Source organism: Doryrhamphus excisus, linkage group LG3, assembly GCF_037039965.1.
Source record: "Doryrhamphus excisus strain RoL-2023G ecotype Guam linkage group LG3, RoL_Dexc_Guam_v1.1, whole genome shotgun sequence".
Taxonomy (NCBI): Eukaryota; Metazoa; Chordata; class Actinopteri; order Syngnathiformes; family Syngnathidae; genus Doryrhamphus; species Doryrhamphus excisus.
The window spans coordinates 12,437,413-12,455,953 of record NC_136359.1 but is presented as its reverse complement, the minus strand read 5'-3'; the positions used below and the strand labels follow the sequence as shown (position 1 = coordinate 12,455,953).

General features: G+C 40.7%; 1 protein-coding gene across 1 annotated transcript in view; it reads right to left on the bottom strand.

Moving 5' to 3' along the window:
* rtn4r (reticulon 4 receptor) overlaps positions 1-2,899 on the bottom strand; it is a 52,326-nt gene extending 49,427 nt beyond the window's left edge. Inside the window, exon 1 of the mRNA XM_058070775.2 lies at positions 2,427-2,899. Within this exon, the coding sequence (XP_057926758.1) occupies positions 2,427-2,448 (22 nt within the window). The 5' untranslated portion in view covers positions 2,449-2,899. The remainder of the gene's footprint in view (positions 1-2,426) is intronic.
* Positions 2,900-18,541: the final 15,642 nt, after the last annotated feature.

Sequence of the window (18,541 nt, the reverse complement as noted above, 5' to 3'; positions counted from 1 at the left end):
GCCACTCAGGCATTGATCGGATTGTGACTGGGTGAAAAAGTAGTAAATTAAGAGTCCCGTCTCAATCTGACACTAACAAAAACAAAACAGAACAAGCAGCTTTTTCCCTGAAGACAGAAAAAGAAACTTAATAATATATGAGACAAAAGGCAACAACTAAAACTAGTCAAATTGCATTTTGCCAGCTCAAAGTTGCCCTACTATGTGGAAAAAGGATTTTGAGAATTAAATTATATTTTATTGTACTAGAAGTAGTACTATCACAAGAAAAAGCTGCAAACTTATGCAAAATATTAAAGTTTGATCATGTCCACAATTTTTTTTTATCAGAAACAAAAGAAACAAAGTCGTAATGTTAAGAGAATATGCAGTGGTGTGAAAAAGTGTCTTCAAGATTATCCAACAAATGTAAATATTAGCCAATGACAAGAGATGTGAGCATCGCAGCCATCTTCATTATGCTCCCAGCAATGGTCAGGCCAAGGCTCACATTGATACGAATGGAGACAAAGTAACGCCGAGTCAGTTGTAAGGTCAGGTTTTTTCGAGGAGGCATTTTTGTGATGCAAATGTATTATACTTTTCAACGCATATTGTTTTGAAAAGCCAAACTCTCTACTTAAATTCAACCAGAACTGGGTTCACAAGACCAAGTGGGGGGTAAGTTACCGTTGATGCACTACACTGCTGATGGGGATGTTGTACAACTTCTTCTCTTTAATGTTACATTGTTGCATGTAATAAATCACATCTGTTATGTTGAGTATGTGCTAAACGACGGTGTACAGTATGTTTGTGGTTTTCTTGTAAGGGGTAACGGAGGATGCTGTCACTTCCAGACCTACGAGGACTACAGTGATTTGCAGCTATAATCATATAAAAATATACTGCAAAAGTGCAGAATACTTTCCACAAAGTTATGTCACAATGACAACATGCAAATGAGTTGATGGCTGCATTGACACACATTGTGAAGAGTATTTACCTGGTTTTTGTCAATATTTAAACAATAACAAAAGTGACACTGATTCAAATCTCCCATGTAACAATGTCATAATTGTTGTTTTCCCCCAAAACCTCCAAAATTTTATCATATAAAGTGTAAAATGAATAATAACCAAATAAATGATGTTTTAATGTAAATATTACATGAGATTTCTGCCATGAAATAGACAAAAAGGTGATATTTCCCTGCATGTTTTTCTTCATAAACTGAAACAAAACAAGTAATAATTTATTTGAATACACAGTATGGTTGGAAAGTAACTTTTACTTGCTATGTTATGCTTTTGGTGCCTTTTTCAGGAGAATGACCCACACTGTCCACACTCGGTCAGACAAAAACACCTCAATGGACATACACACCTCATAAAATGACATCTATTCTCATGTTTTGACTTCAATCATGCAACATGATGACATCAACACTGTTGACTTCATTCTTTCCTCCTTTCAATGTTGCCCTAACCTGCCAATGGATGGAAGAAAGGGGCTGTGGTCTGTGGGAGGCTGTGCCAAGGAAGGGGTCTGTACATGCATATGCATGACGGTGTGACTTATCAAAGAGAATACACAAGTAGGTGTGTCTCTTTGATTCTCCTTGATGGGAAATGCAAAGATGGGCCCGCAATAATCTGCAGCTTTCTTTCCCGTAATCCTGCAGTTTTAGCCACATAATGAGCAGTGTGAGGGGGAGTGGGAGCATGTTGCATAAGCCCTGGCAGTGTGTGTGTGTGTGTGTGTGTGTGTGTGTGTTTGAGGGTGGAGCAAGGTGGATATGCAAGTTTTCCCACAAGCTCCTGATAATAAATGAGTTGTTATGCATTCTAGTGTATTCATTGTCTTATACAGTATACTTTCAGTACACACACATAAACATAGCAGGTGCTTCCTGCACCCAGCATGCACCCTTCTTCAATGACCCATGCCAGTGCGTGCACATGTCTGCTTGCCAAGAAATGTGATTGTTGCCCTTTTCCGGTGGGACGAAGAGCAGGGTGGGGTGGTGGCGAGGCGGAATCCAGTGCTTATTAGAATTGCTCAAAGTCCTGCCTCGTGAAAGCTTGGGAGGACCCAATTTCCTGTCACTTTTGAGTGGGACGATTCCACAGCATAAAATCACCAATTATCGAGGAGTGGAAGCTGATGCTGTGTGTGGTGCTACTGAGCCGCCAAGTGGAGTGTCTGTGAACTTCATCAAGAAGTGGGCACGTCCTGCTTAAGTTGCATGCATTACTAATAGAATAAGGGGAGCGTGCGCAAATCTATTTACATCATGATTTAATTATGAATCAAGGTCGTTTATGAAACATCATCCTCAAACCCTCAGGATTTGCAAACTCCGGGTTAGCACATTTGCGATGCGCAATAATCCATCATGTCTGCATTGTGTGAAAACTTACTACATTGCCTTTGTGTGTACTCACCATCAGTAATAATGGTCTTCATGGTTTAGACGGGGCTCAATGTATAGAAGCGGTGTAAATCCAAGCAGTTTTGCAGACAGATATCCAGGGGAAAATTGCCAATCCGGAGATTTAAGGGAGAAGGGCACCCTTTGCAAACTTTAGCCGCGGGTCTTGCCGAGTGGGCAGCCCCGTCTGTGGCTGCACCCGAGCTCAGTCATTGGGGCTACTTGACGCCAAGAGTCAGTGATAAACATCCAGTTTTCAATCAGCGCAATCGAGACACCAGTCGAAGCCAAAATGTGCTCAAAAACAGCTCCGAGGAAGACCTGGAGGTGGAAAGGAAAAGGGAAAAAAAAGTAGAGCTCAGCAGCACAGGCGGAAAAACAAGATTGAATCCATGTTTTTTTTAAAGCACAATCCCCTTGCTCCTGTCCTGTATTTCCCAAGTAAAAAGTGTGTGGATGCGCATGGATGGTGCGCGCCACTGTGCAGGATGATGGTGATGGGGGGGAGGAGGAGGTAGGGCGGGGCTGCGAGGGAGGAGACGAGGAGAGAATTCAGAGATAAATGTTTTATGTGTCTGCATCACGCTACTAAAACGTCCATCCTATAATCTCAAACAATACTCACAGCAAAGAAACAAATTATTATCATAATGTCCTGCTGCCTTTTATTTTCTGCCTGGTTTCACACAATCCCTAAAGTTATTTTTAGATTAATCCCTACCGGGCACATTTTTTTATATATTTTACATCAGGCTGGAGACGATTTGATGAGTGAGTGTGACACTTAATTGCTTATTCACATAGACATGTCTTGCTGCGCAGTGCTGCATGCTCTCTGATGAATGTTTTATGTGCAAGTGGGTGGTGGGCGGTGGGTGGCTTGCATAGGAAGGTGACGTGAGGCGAATTGATGTGGATCGGACACAAGGCGGGCACGCACCTGCCTGCAAAAAGAGCCGACAAAAGGCTTCTAAGCCGGCTCCCGGGACCAGTAGCATCCTCCCTGCTGGTTTGATGGGGTGTATACTTAGAATAAGAAGTGTTGGGATCATTTTCAGTTTTTGCAAAGCATGATAAAGCGATGAGAGCCATTTAAAATATATCTGAAAGTTTTCTCATGCAAGATACCATTGCATCGTATACACCTAAGGAGCAGGCTGATGAATGTAGACTTATACGTCGTGGAGCCGGTGTGAACCTGTGGTGAGTGTGGTGGGAGCTCAGCAGTGTTCTATATTTAGCTCTCCACCTCCCCCTACCGGTAAGAAGGAACACACTTTTAAGCTCCATGAACAGAAACACTGTACATGACGAGAATATATACTGACAATTAGCAGTGTCTAATAAAATCTAGTGCAAGAGATGTATCAACGATGCTGCCTTTTTAAAATATGTATCTTAGATGTATCTCTTTAAGAATGTGTTATTGAGGTTGTAGTTTGCAATCGGTATCAATACATTAATTATTGTTTTGGCACAAGAGGACGACAAGACGATTACATTTTTACAGCTAACAACAAGCTAACAACCTTGACAAGCTAACAAGCTTTTTTCACCAGCACTTTTTTGCTGTTTCGCACCTTCACTAGCGTGTGTAAGTGACAGGAAGAAAAGCTCTGACTCTTGTAGACAAGTCGTTTGGTACCACCTGTTATTTTTCATGTGTCAATCTTGAGATCCCAAATATATTTTTGACTTTTTCTCAGAGAAAAAAATGCAGTCAAGTGAATACAGTAATATTGTTTAGTGGTTAGCATTCTGGACTTCGGAGCAAACACCCTGGGTTTGAATCTCCACTAGTAAGCATCATTGGTATTCATCAGGAATGGCATCCGGAATATAACGTGCCCCAACCAAAATCAGTATTCGAATCAAAAGATGTGCTGTGGCGACTCTGAAATCAGGAAAAAGCAAAAAAAAAACAAAAAAACAAAAGTTTAATTTAAAACTTTGTAAAAACAAGTTTTAATCATTATTGGAGCTCTGTAGACACCCCATAGTCACCTTTACATTCCCATTATTCTTTGTCTACATCACATTGCGCAGGCTCTGGGGTCACTCTAGAGACACAAGAGACTGCTGCCACTAGCGTAGCAAGCTACCAAGCTAACTAGTTACCCTGTCTAATTTACTTATATTAAACTTTAAGAATTGTTTAAAATGGAGTGGGGAAGAAGGACAAAGTAAGAAGCCAAAACCTTACCACTTCCACACAGAATGGGAGGAGAACCTTCTTTTTCACTTTATTATGTCGGACATGCCATGGCTGACTACATGTATACTGGGATATTGCTACAAATGTAACCCACGGCAAGTTAAAACTCAACTCTGAACACCTGATATCACTTCCTGTCCACCCACCACTCAGCTCCCCTGGGGAACACATTCATTGCAACACACAAGCGCAAGTCTTATTTATATCAGAAATGGCTTATTTATTGTCATTGTCTAATGTGTCTACTATAATGGCTAAATTGAGTGTAAAGGTGCTATTATTATAATGCAAAAAACTGTATTTAGAACAGGTTTTCTACATGCTTTAAATATGAACATATTTTATTTGTATTCAAGGAATCCTACTTTACCGAAATTCAGTTATCACAGTTGGGTCTGGAACCAATTAATCGCGATAAACGAGGGATTACTTGGAGATTATCTTTGAAAAGGTAGCTGGATCTCATTGGATTGTGCAAGGGGTGGTTGAAGTAGGTTGTATTTCTTGAACTGCACTGAATGTTTAACATGTCTTGATGTGTATCTTGTGTGTGAAATAATGCAATCTGGCATAGAATCCCTTTGGAGGCTTAATGTATACTCGGGCTAAGATTACTGTCATGAATGGAAGAGACAGCCAGGTGGGATCCAGCCGAGATGGAGGCATGCACAGCAAGATAATACCTACATTTTCGATAAACGCCAGCACTGAATCGCAGTGTCAGAAATACAGTATGCCCAGCAAGCCACCTGACCTAGCCTTACTCGCTCACAGTAGGGGCCGGGCATCACCAGATGGTCGGTGGAGGCACAGTCTAAAGCTGGTGCCGTGACCCCACTGGGAATGATGCCATCCCCAGAGCGGAGGAAGTGCTGTCACCTTTCACAGTGTACTAGTCTATGTGAATGTATAAATGTGTGTTGGCGTAATCCTGTCATGCATGTTGGACCTGTGTGTCCTACTGCAACACACATATATGCGGTGCAGCTTTAGTAACATTCTCTGAATGCTTTTGACCATAAAATATGAATAAGCACATTATTTACTGAAGCTCCTACACACCATGGACAAAAGTATTTTAGCACATGGTCGTGATGCTTACAGGAAGTAAAAATGGATAAAATATGTTGGTCATCAGCTTCCGCTCTTTTGAGGAGACCTTCTACAAGATAGTGGCGTATGTTTTTTTGTAGGAATATGATGTTTCCATGGGATTCCCTGTGTCCGATTATAATCCCTTCTTCCTTTTGTTATCAAACATAGCTATTCACGCACACTGAATACTCAGCTCATTCATTTGGAGTATGTCACAATTATATCCACCAAAAAGTGAAAAGGACACAGGTAAATTGTCATGGGAGCTTTGAGGCCGCAGGCCCAGCACAAGGACCGACTGTAAATGAACCAAGGCGGGATCATTGTCATGCCAACGGAAGACGGAGATTGAAGATCTTTAATTCATGACTGTAATGAAATGAGTCAAGCTGTTGGGTCTCAAAAGGCTTCGACTCCCTAGACTGAGGCTCTATACTACTCTTTTCACGGCAGCACTCTGATGGATCAAAAAGGGCATAAATGACTTCCCTTGTTAATGGGAATGTTAGGGTCGTTGCCCGTACAGTAAGATCAGTGTTAATGAATTGAAGTACTTTTTTAAAAAGTATAATAAAATCAAATTGCTTAGTACTTCTTAAATTGATGCAGTGCTCATGTAATGAAAGAAGGTCACAATGTTTCAACAGGGACACACATCTGCTGAACACAAATCAGGCATGATGATTATTGATATTGCATTAATTTCCGCTACTTTTTTCTGAAACTTTGAACCCACAGTATAGTGGGTAACAGTATAGAGTGGTACTAATTATTTGAATTCTGCTAGCTCTTTCTATGACAGGAGCCAATCACAACCTGTAAGGGAACTCACTGTGGGCTTGTCAAACCATCTGAAATCGCAGGATGACACACAGTGAAAGAATACTAAAATCATCACACTGCCACTTAACACTCAAAGGGTAGCTAAGAAATAAACAATACCATTACCACAAATAGCCCACAGAGGCCACACTTCAGAAGATGGCAGGTTGACTTTAGAATTAATTTATTCACTTTCCATTATTTCCTACTTAGGTTGTAGGGTCTGTTTTGGTGTATTTTCAATGTCTCAGCTTTGTCTTTTCCCAAATATAGGATAGTCAGTGCCAAATGAGACCCTATTAGATTTTTTTAACATGAAGAATACAATGCAAATGAATTAAGGATAATATTAATTTACGAATTTCCACATTGTCACAGCCCTTGGTAAGCAGACGACAGCAACACTATATTGTATTCCTCTCTGGGTAGACGATGGCCCTGTTTCCCCTCACTTTTCCCCCAGTGTGCAGGACAAAAGGTTCCCGCTGCTTTCCTGCCGCTAGTTCATTAGGTGTGGGAGTCAGATATATTAATTCCGGCCCAGGTTGGAACCCTGTCTCCATTAAGATCGGGTGACAGCTCATTTTCCTCAGAGGCCTGCAGAAGCACAACAGGCATGATGGAATTTTTTCCCCCCAGTCTGCAACCTCATTAACCCATTGGAGTAAAGACAATGAGGACTTGTTTGCATTAAGGCTATAATTATGCTGATTCACTCAGGTTCTACCACACTCGCTCACTTCATTCTATTTGCAGCCTTGATGAGATTCTAAACCGTTCAAACAGCAACAACATAGACGACTGACTCTTCGCTCATGAATTAAATACTTAGTCACCATCAATTCCTTTGAGGATGCAAGTGTCATGGGGACAAAGGGGGGTGGAGGTGGCGGGCGGGGCACCACAAAAACTCGCCATGTGCCTTCACTGGTCATACATCAGCTGGCTTGACAAGGCTACATTTCTTGAGTCTGTCACTGAGTCGGGAGAAAGTCTTTGGAAATTCATTCTCCTGCTAAGTCACGTGCGCGCTGGCCTGACCTTGATTCTCTCTCTTCCTTTTCGTGTCAGAACCGCACAGAGAGAAAGGGAATAAAGATAGAGAGACAAAGAAGAATGCTTGGGTGAACACGGCGTTGTGCATCTGTCTCATACGGGTGGGATTTGTTCTTGTCTATAAGCCGATACGGGCGGCGATAGCAGATGTCAGGCACTACTTCTCTCATGCTGGCTTTTTTAGTGCATACAATTACCAAACTCAGTCAATTTGTGGAAATCAATTGTAATCATGTAACATTTTATTCTAAAATCAACCTCTGAAATGGCAAATCTTTCTTTCTTAGGTGGCTTTACAATACATTTACAATAAATAGCAGTGATAATACGAATAGTACTTCTAAAATTACTTAATGGAAAAGCAGCACAAGATGAATGAACATCTTACATAAGAATGTTATTAAGTGGGTTTATCCAGGTCAATAATTTGTATGCTTGTAGACTTTTTTTTTAATGACCTTTTATTTAATTTGTCCTATTTTTTCTTCACCGTGTTAGTCACTTTTATATAATAGATCCTGACAGGAGAAATGGACAGAACATTAAGCTTGCTTAAGAGTTCTGTTTGGTTTGTCTCATGACTATACAAACTTTATTTATCACTGACAGTCACCGTGCAAAAATACAGTCCATGAACTCTGAACCCCGGTCCATCACTTTTCAGTCCTCCGTGTCAAACCTAAACAACAATAAACAATTCCTATTGTACCAACTCTGGTCGCTCATGAGAGCAGGTGTTCACATGGTAACTAGCCTGGTATATAGGAAGTTCTTAAATCTGTGAAAAAAAGGTAGAACCTGAATAGATTCTTTCAGCCGGAGCTGTGCTGGACAGAGCTGGTGTGAGCCTACAACCGGCAATCAATGCCGGAATGTTTCTGGAAGATGGATCCACTGTACTTGAATGCATATCTACACAGATGTGCATGCAAGTACACATTAAAAGATCTGTTGAAAAATTGCAAAAATGAACTTTTTGCACTTTTGGATCTTAAGGAGGGAGGTGATTTATTGCAAATAAGCACTAAACGAAAAAAGACTGTTCATCAGCTGATCAACAATTTAAGACTACAACTTGGAAATGCCAAAATATTTGTAAAAATGTGCATTCAGAGTGATTTTGTATCAGGCATTCACACTCCCAAGATCTCTTGGTGGTAAAGGCAAATACGCTTTCTCTCTTTGAACGTAGTCGGATTGTTGAGCTGCATAAGCGAGGCCTGTCGCAGTGCGCCATTGCTGCTGAGGTTGGACGTAGTAAGAGTCTCGTTTTAAACTTCAAAGATCCCGAGGGATACGGAACAAAAAAGTGGTAGACCCAAAAGTATTCACTGGCCTTGAGTCGGAGTATCCAATTGGCTGTCCGTCAAGACGCGTAACTATCCTTGGCCCAGGTTGTTACTGGTGCTGAATTCACTCCAATAGCCTACGAGATACATCTTCAAAGGCTTTGTGTCATTCAATGCCACAAAATTGCCCATTTTGGAATTTGCACAGGAGCACCAAAAAGGGGACATTGAAATGTGGAATGAAGTTTTCATTTAACCTGGAGCCCTTATGGCTTCCGTGACTGGCATGACAAGGAGATTGCGCCTGAGATGTTTTCCACATGGCACAGTGGAGGGGGCGCCATCATGATCTGGGGGGCTATTTCCTTCATGGGAACAATGAGGCTTCAGGGGCGTCAAGAGAGGGAGATGTTGCAGGGGGCATCCCCCATGACTGAAGGCCCCTGTATGGGTGGTAATGACTGACTTTTTGACAGTTTTCACCATCTAACCTTCTGGAAACCTCCTGCATTTTGAAGATCTGCTTAGAACCTCCAGTGCAAAATGTAAATTCTTGCAATTTTTCAACTATTCTTAAAATTTTGATCAGGACTGTATGAACCTTCAGGCCCAGAATATAACGGCAATCCAACAATTTTCTCTAGAGAAAATACTTACAATACATTCAATTTCATACAGAATCTGGATAAATCTGCCAATACCAATAAAAAATATATATTTTTAACATTATACTTACAATGATTTCAAAACAACCATCCATTGTCCAATGTTTGTAAATTTTCCCAGAACCAGGAAGTATCATGCTAACTCACTAATAAACCATCAAGAAACAACCCAGTAAGGTACAAAACATCTCGTTTAGCGACTGTGTTCTGTTCTTGTTAGCTTCATATTCCTCTACATGGAACCATGGCATAAGATCACAAAGGCTGACAGGCTGTACTTTGAATGCGAGGGATGTAACAATTGCAACATACTGTATATCCGTCAGCATCTGTCAAGGGTAAATCAAAGGTTAGCTGAGCCTATGTTGTCGTTGTGTTCACCATTAATGTATCATTAGAAACGTATCACATTCAAATTTAAAGCGGCTGGTTGCACGACATAAAATGACAAAGAAGCCAAAGTCTGTACACTTTCTGAGATCCACTGGTTTGCTTCATTGTGACTAGGAAAGATTTTATTCAGCAAATTTCTACTGTAATAAAAATAACATTAACTTTCCCAGCAGTTGTCTAACAACTGTGTTCGGTCAATGTTTTAAATACTAGCTGTATGCAGAGCTCCGGAAATAGTCCATTTTACACATATTTGTTTGATGTTCGTTCCCACTCTTCGACGGTTCATATTCAATATTATTTATTCATGTGGAAGAAGTATTTGTGAACCCTTATTTAACAGCGTGTGGCCATTGTATTTGAAAAGCACACTACACACAACACTAATATATAGTCCAGTTTGTCTTCCTGTGTTAGGCACACATAACAGAACAATTTGTGCACTGTTGTTGTTTTTTTTTTTTTATAAAAAAAAAAAAAGACACGTCATTGTACAGCGTCCAGTTCAACTCAGGTCATTTTTATCATCTTAAAAAACTGGGCTATGGAAGGCTCTTCCAGCGTCTTGCAATACTGCCATTCTAGAGTATTTAGTGGTCTAATACTATCTCTGTGATAGATAAAGCTGATTAGATGCGGTCTCTGAATGGAATTAGACAATTTGCCTCACTTCATTTAGAGTAATCTACACCGTCAAACGTAATTGAACTAGCCTCCCACCTGACAATACTTCTCCTCCACTATTAGAACCTGAAAAACTCTTTGGGACAAGTCCAAACTGAAGGTGAGAGAGAGAGAGAGCGAGAGAGCGAGACAGTAGCTTGTTTAAAAGTCATGCACTGCAGCTGCTACAAAGGAAACAGCACACTCAATTCCACCAATCAAATTACGGTATTAAGGTGGTTTATGAGTTACTGGCGAATTCTAGGCTGCTTTTTGTTCACACGCTGAGAGGAGGCAGATCTCGTTGAAGTTCTGAATCAGATTGGATTACAAGCTTAGGTATTTTTTTCTGTTCTCTGGTGGTATTAGTGTTGGCAGAGAGTGCAGTGACGCTGTGCTTTCTCCCAGCACAATCAGATTGGATACATTTCTGCCGACGATTACTGTCTACAGTCCTTGTGTCACTGGAGTTGTCACGTGATCATGTGGAAAGTTGTTCAGAGCCGATTGATCATCTTTCAGGCTATACGTAGAAGTCTTTATTTAAATTCTAATGTAAACCCTGGACAGTGTTAACTGAATGTGTAGTGTCAGATCATGTAATGTGCTGTGGCTAGTGTCTAGATGTATATACAGAATGCTATCAGGCTATAACATCAGCTATGTGCAACATGCACTGTCTTGCACAGACTGCTGAAATCTCCGTGTTTGAATACAAATAAGGTCTGCTGCTGAACCTTACCAGGCCGATATTAAGATTGTGTGAAAATACATAAATCAATCTTCCCAAGAGTCTCTTTTTTTTAAGATTACCAAAGAGGATCAGACATCAAGATTGCACTCCATGAGCATCGAGATTGCACTTCGACTTACAGTAAAAATGGCCCGTACATGATGATTAACCCTCCAAAAAACATGTTATATCTCTAAGACTACAGTCAATCTGCCAGTCTGGTTTGCAAAACTGTCAATCCTGAACAAAAATCTTGTTTTACTAATAAATTTGTACATTGTTTCATTGAATGAGTGCAAATAATCTGTACAGTCGTCACTGCCACTTCATTCTTAGAATGTGACCGCATTGTTATTTTTAATAAATCTATATTTTAAGAAATCATCCGGTTTCGTGGTTGAATATGACCTATCATTAGTCAAAACATATACATGTTTAACCCATCAAATCCCAGCCATTTTTCAAAAGACACCCCCTTCAGTACCGGACATCTTAGATGATTTGGAGTGCTATTTCAAGGCACACAGAATGTTGTGTTCTATGGCTATTATAATCATGGAACCTAAGTTTCGGAAAATTTGACTTTTTTCTGTTCAGACATACAGTCATCAGAAATCCATTGGTACAGAGTTGCACAAACAAAAACGTAAATATGTACAAATATATTGTTGGGATCATGCATTTGGGTTTATAAACATGTATAAGTATTGGTATTGAATTAGTTAAGATAATGTATTTTGCAAACAAAATAAATGGCGAAATAAATCTACGGCATTTAAAAGACACTGACGTAGTATTCTCCATTGGTCATAGTGCTATAATGTAACACCATTATAACCCCAAACCTAACCGCTATAACCCCAACACTAACCCTAACCCTAACTCAACTAAACATCTCTAATAAACATTCCACATAAACATATACACAGCAATACACGTTCCTTATTGGCACTCTTCTTTATTTTAACATAGATTTCTACACATTTATAGAAATATCCAAACTAAGTGTCCTTAAATCAGGTATCTACTTCAAACTTTCAGGGATTGTCTTGCTTTAAGAGAAGGTATTCAAAGAGTGAGGTAGCTGGGCTCAACCGGTTTGGTTTGACAGTAGTTCACCCATTGCAAAGAAAAGCACTACATTTCCTTTATCCTTTTTAAAATATCTGCTGAGAAAGTAACAAAACTATGGTCAGATTTAATTAGAAGTAGGAGATTATGTTTTGTTATTATGTTGTACAATGCATGTTAATTGGAGACTCCAAATTGTCCATAGGTATGAATGTGAGTGTGGTGTGAACCAGTCCATTGCCCTCTTGAGGTTAAGCGGTACAAAATGAATGAATGAATGAGGACAGTAGCTGATATGTTTGACTCTGAACACCAATTATGTAATCTGTCTCAAAAACATGTTAGTATGAATATTTTTTCAAGACCGCACCACCATCAGTCATTTATGGCACACATGCCAAATGTGGGTCCGCATACCAGTGCATAATGGACCCTTAAACCCGCCATCTGCAGACTCCAAAATGCCCCCAGCTGCAGATTGGCCATGGATAGTTATATGATAGTTGCATTTGCATTTAATTGTTGGAATTTGATATTGAATGATGTATATTGAACAATGACAATGATCCAATGATTACAAAAACCTAATTGCTGCTTTTGTAATTTGCGGTTGGCTCGCCAAAACCTACTTAACATATGTAATATGGCAGCCGGTTAAGCTTGCGATGATGTACTGTAAAGTGATGTCAGTCCTGTCCTTGTTCCAGTTACTGAAGCTCCTTTTACAGTATAGACTTGAGCCGAGCATTCCTCACTGTGTCTTCTCTGCAGGCGTCTGTCCTCGGGCTACTGGCTATCTCCGCAAAAGGTCAGTGAAAACGTTCTGGTCTCATAAAAACAGGCCAATTAACTCAAAAACCAGACTTCTTCAGGATCTCTCCTTAGCAGGAAAACGGGAATGAGGGAGGAGGTAAGGATGATGAAGGAAGAGATGGAGGAGATCAGAGGCAAAGTGGAGTTTAATTACCAGCAGCTCAGCAGGCTATCTTCACGGGGCAAATCCTCGGCAGGCGCTGGTGCAGGCACCATCTATGTATGCTTCTGTCAAGTTTCACTATTCACACGGCTGTAATGTTAAACTGCACTTGTATCACGGTGAGAACAAATCTTCACTACAAGGCTGACGCATGAATCATGAAGTGTTTTGGTCCTGAATTAAAAGTAGAGCATTTGTGGAGTGTGGTAAACCTGCTTTCTTTTGGAGATGTAATTGAACGTCCTCTGTAGGTAACTTTCCACTCCTGATACACACCCAGAACATGTTATCCAGTCTCAGGGATAAACACTTAGCCTCACACAGAGTGAAGGAAATGGGATTAAGTCCCTGCATCTACACATCAGGTGATACACATCATTAGAAGGAAAAGCGCCTGGTCTAATTTGTTGTGATGTGCCTGTGATGTAATGATTGGATGTGCTCCTCCAGATGAGAAGGAGGCAATGGCAGTCACCTCGGAAAAACACTTTTATCAGGAGATGTTGTTGACGACAAATGTTCTTTGATGGAACAGGTTATTTTGAACATGATTTGCTGAGAATTTGTCAAAAAAAAAAAACATCAACAACAATAGCATCGTGTAATTAATTTAGTGGCAGTGACAAACAAAAAATTAGGCAAGGTGACTCAGATGGTGCAAATTAACTGTTTTATTTGTTGCAAATCCTTGGAAGATAACACAATCCATGCCAAGATGACTCTGGTTTCCTCCCACATTCCAAAAACATGCTAGGTTAATTGGCGACTCCAAATTGTCCATAGGTATGAATGTGAGTGTGAATGGTTGTTTGTCTATATGTGCCCTGTGATTGGCTGGCGACCAGTCCAGGATGTACCCCGCCTCTCGCCCGAAGACAGCTGGGATAGGCTCCAGCACCCCCTCGACCCTTCTGAGGAAAAAACGGTAGAAAATGAATGAATGAATGAATGAATGTATGCCAAGATGGTGGTCATATACAAGTGTAAGAATAAGCTAAGCAATCTTAATAATAAAACATTACCGTCATTTGCATGTAATTTCACTTAAGGTGCATGTGATGCGGTTTTGTCGTTGAAGGCGACCGGTGATCATGTCGGGTGTCGGGGAGTCCACCATCACCGGTGGGTTTTAGGGAGCTAGACTGCTGCATGGCGGGAAGGACGGCACACAAGGCGGGGCTGATTTGCGTCGAGGCGGGGTTTGGTGCTGGCAGTGATAACGAAAGAGGGAGAGGGGATTGTGGGGATGTTTTAATGCGGAAAGCTAATGCGGGAGGCTACTGTTTAACTAGCAGTATTACACACACTGTTTGGGGGAAAAAATAAATAAAGGTTTAAAACTTATTTTTGTATAACATCATCATGTGTTCTAAATACCCCATTTTGCATTGCAGATCAGGCAAGTCACTTTAATATTCTTAACTGCCATCCAAGTGTAAAAAGAAGTTAACCACTTTGATGTATTTTTCTGTTCAGCTGGTTTTCCTTAGACTTTCTTTCAGGTCCCTTTTTCCACCTCCTGTGGCGCGTCCTGTGGTGCCTTTGTGTAAGTCCTAGTCTTCATTATTTTGGTACTTTGCCTTTTGGTGCCTTGTGCCTCTCCGTGTGAGCTTATCCATATGACTTTATTGAAGCAACCTGCCAATCTTAGGGAAACATGAAATTCTTGTATTTTTGGGAATAATAGCAAAAGCCATATACAGACCTAATTCCTTTTTGCTTAAACTGATGGATTTGTTAGGTTAAAACTGTTTACTTGTTAATATTGAGTAAATATATATATTTTTATATATAAAAAATAGATATATACAAACTATAGTTTCATGTATGGATGAATGAATTGAGTAAAGAACTCAAACAATGCACAACAATGAGCGGGACAAAAAATTACAAAATTCAAAAAATTCAAAAACAAAAAACAAAACCTTAAATTGTATTACGGAAAGCAGGAAGTGAACAAATGTAACAGTTACTGATTGTAAAAGTATGGAGGAGTAGGATTTAATAAGCTTTGCTTCTTCCTACTCCTTTTGGACATGTGGAACTATGAACTGATTATGTGATGCACTCAATTGTAATCTGATGCATGTTCAAATGAAATAAAACCATTACCATTACATGTAATTAGCAGTCACTTTACGATACTTTGTTCAAAGTATGCAAACTATGTCAAGAATATATTTATTAGTCAAGTGTTTGAGGACCGGGCTGCACGGCGGTCGAGTGGTTAGCGCGCAGACCTCACAGCTAGGAGACCCGAGTTCAATCGCACCCTCGCCCATCTCTGTGTGGAGTTTGCATGTTCTCCCCGTGCATGCGTGGGTTTTCTCCGGGTACTCCGGTTTCCTCCCACATTCCAAAAACATGCTAGGTTAATTGGCGACTCCAAATTGTCCATAGGTATGAATGTGAGTGTGAATGGTTGTCTATATGTGCCCTGTGATTGGCTGGAGTCCAGGGTGTACCCCGCCTCTTGCCCGAAGACAGCTGGGATAGGCTCCAGCACCCCCGCGACCCTTGTGAGCATAAGCGGTAGAAAATTAATGAACGTTTGAGGACCTCTGGTTTATTCTGTTTGCCGCATGTAATGCGATACAGTTTACATGTGTAATGTAATCAGAGGTATTCAATTCCTTGAGGTAATTGGCATGCACAAATTATGCAATTACTGTGCAGTGTTGAAATGGGAACGGCCACATGTTGGCATGGTAGATTTATGTATATATTTTCTCAAGAGAGAACTTGCCACAGAATACAAAAGCACAAGGGGATGACTTGACTGAACTAAAAGTGTGGAACTAAATAGCCCAAAAAAAAGTGCATACAAGACGCTAATTGGCTGTTGAGACCAGTTGAAACGAAAGACAAAGAAGCAAGACTTTAAAAAAAAGTGACATTCAGAACAGTCCAACTAGAACTGAAATAAATGAATCAGCTTTTCATCTTCTAATGCAACAAACCTCTCTTTGGAAGCAGGCAAGACATAGCGAAGATAGCAAAGAACATCTAAAGAAAACTCACTGACTTGCTTTGTGAAAGGATTGCTCATGACAGATAGACTCACCCATGACCTAAGGATGGTAACATGAGTCTGAAAATGAACGCAGGCGGGCCGGCTTCTCGCCTTTGACCGCTACCTCGGGTGAATCGACCGCACATTACACAGCCAGTAGTCAATACGCTCACATCCAATTAAAGCCTCCTCTGCTCAGCCCAGTCAGAGGTGGAATTTAATTGCCTTCTGAGAAGCATTTCGTACATTTCTTGTAGTTTCTATGTAGGTTTATACATTTTGCACGCTTATTGTTAATCCAGCTTGCATTTATTTTGCCGTACTGACATGTTACAGCAGAACTGACAAAGTGAAACCAATGCTTAGGTTTGTATTTCAAAACATGCTTTTCCTTATGGCATAATATGCTTCTTTACAGTGAATGTTTCAAATAACATTTTAACTGTCATAATGGAAAGTAAGAACGCTTTCTACTGTCACTGAGCTGTGTAATGAGATTAAAAACAGCTCCTTCTCCAGTGCAGACATGTAAAATATTCACAACATAGAATCAAATAATGGTGCAAGAAAGATAAAAGAATAGAATGATATACGAATGAGTAGTGAGATTCCTCTGTATATGGCTGTTTACATTCACGACCATGTCCGTGGCTTGTACACGCACACAGCAGTCTCAGAGAAGCCACCAACAAGTCACATTCATGCTGGAGGAACCCACTGCATGAACTTCCTTTAACGACGGAAGAGGGTCTCCAGGCTCTGGCTTCTTCATAGCACGATTCCTACACCCAATGTATTCCAATCACATTAAATATTGCACAGTAAGTGGATAAAAGGAATTCTGAGGGACAGGGGTTAGACTGTGGAGTCAGTTCATGTGAGTTCAGAATGGTCATGGCTTTTTGGGAAAAAAAAAATAAAGTTCTGTAGTCAGTTCGCCCTTGTTTTAATGCATCTGTAATACCTCCCTAAGGGCAACAGGTCAAACAGATCAAAGCTAGGGTCCTTGATGATGTTGCTGAGGCAGCAAGAGGTGTAGATGTCCATCAGGAAAGCCGATGATATTCTGTGCTGCCTTTACTACTTTCTGAAGCCGCTTCCTGTCAGCCATGATACGGCTCCCATACCATACTACATCAGTACATCAGTACATCACCAGGTTCTCGATGGACAAGCAGCAGCAGAAAATGTGGGTCCTCTTCACACACTTGCCGTTGATATAAAGGGGGACGTATGTAGGTGGAGGGTAGTGTGTTTTCCTGAAGCCAACAATGATCTCCTTGGATTTCTTTGTGTTCAGGACCTCCTCTCTGTAGGCTACTTATAAATAACTCCAGTGGGTAGACAATCATGAACACTGTCTAGTTGTACAACTGTCTCCGATCGTGGGCTCGGGTGTGATTGGCATGTTCAATCCGGGAGGTACACAGACTGGTTAATGGAGTGCACTGGTTTCTGTAACTGAGATGAAGGATGAGGCCTGCCAGCATTCTCTTGCATTAGTGATTATGTTGCGCCGACTGTTCTCGCCAGACTTGAGAGCCATTTGCGTTTCTGGTCCTTGGGTTGGTACGGCTGTATTTTAAGTTGTTTTTGACACAGTCCTCGTATCACTTCTTTGAGCAATCTGTGTTCCTCTGATCCTGGGAGAGTACTCCGTCAAGTATTTGCTGCGGAAGTCGGGTGCTGTCTTGTCTGATCACAATGACACTTGGTCTTAAAGGGGAACTGCATTCACAATCCTTATGTGAAACAGAAATACATTTTCTGTGCATTCTAGCACAAGAAAACAAGTTAATATGAGCTAGCTAACAATGAACGTCATGGGAAATACGTATTTTGATGCTAAAGCCCTCACAAAAAAAAAAAAAAACTAAAATGACAACATGGTCCATTTACATAACGGACTTGTATATTAACCAAGCTACAGCCATATTATTGTAGCACCGAACACGGAAACCTATATTTATCTGGCATACTAACAGACAGAAGAATGGATGCTTTGCTCTCAAATTTTCAATGGAGATTCAACAAGGTGTTCGATTGTTGTCAGTACTTTTTACCTAAGGACTGAAGCACACGCCTTGTGCTCGAAGACACAGCCATCCCAAGGAGAGCGGACGTTGTAAGTGTTGTT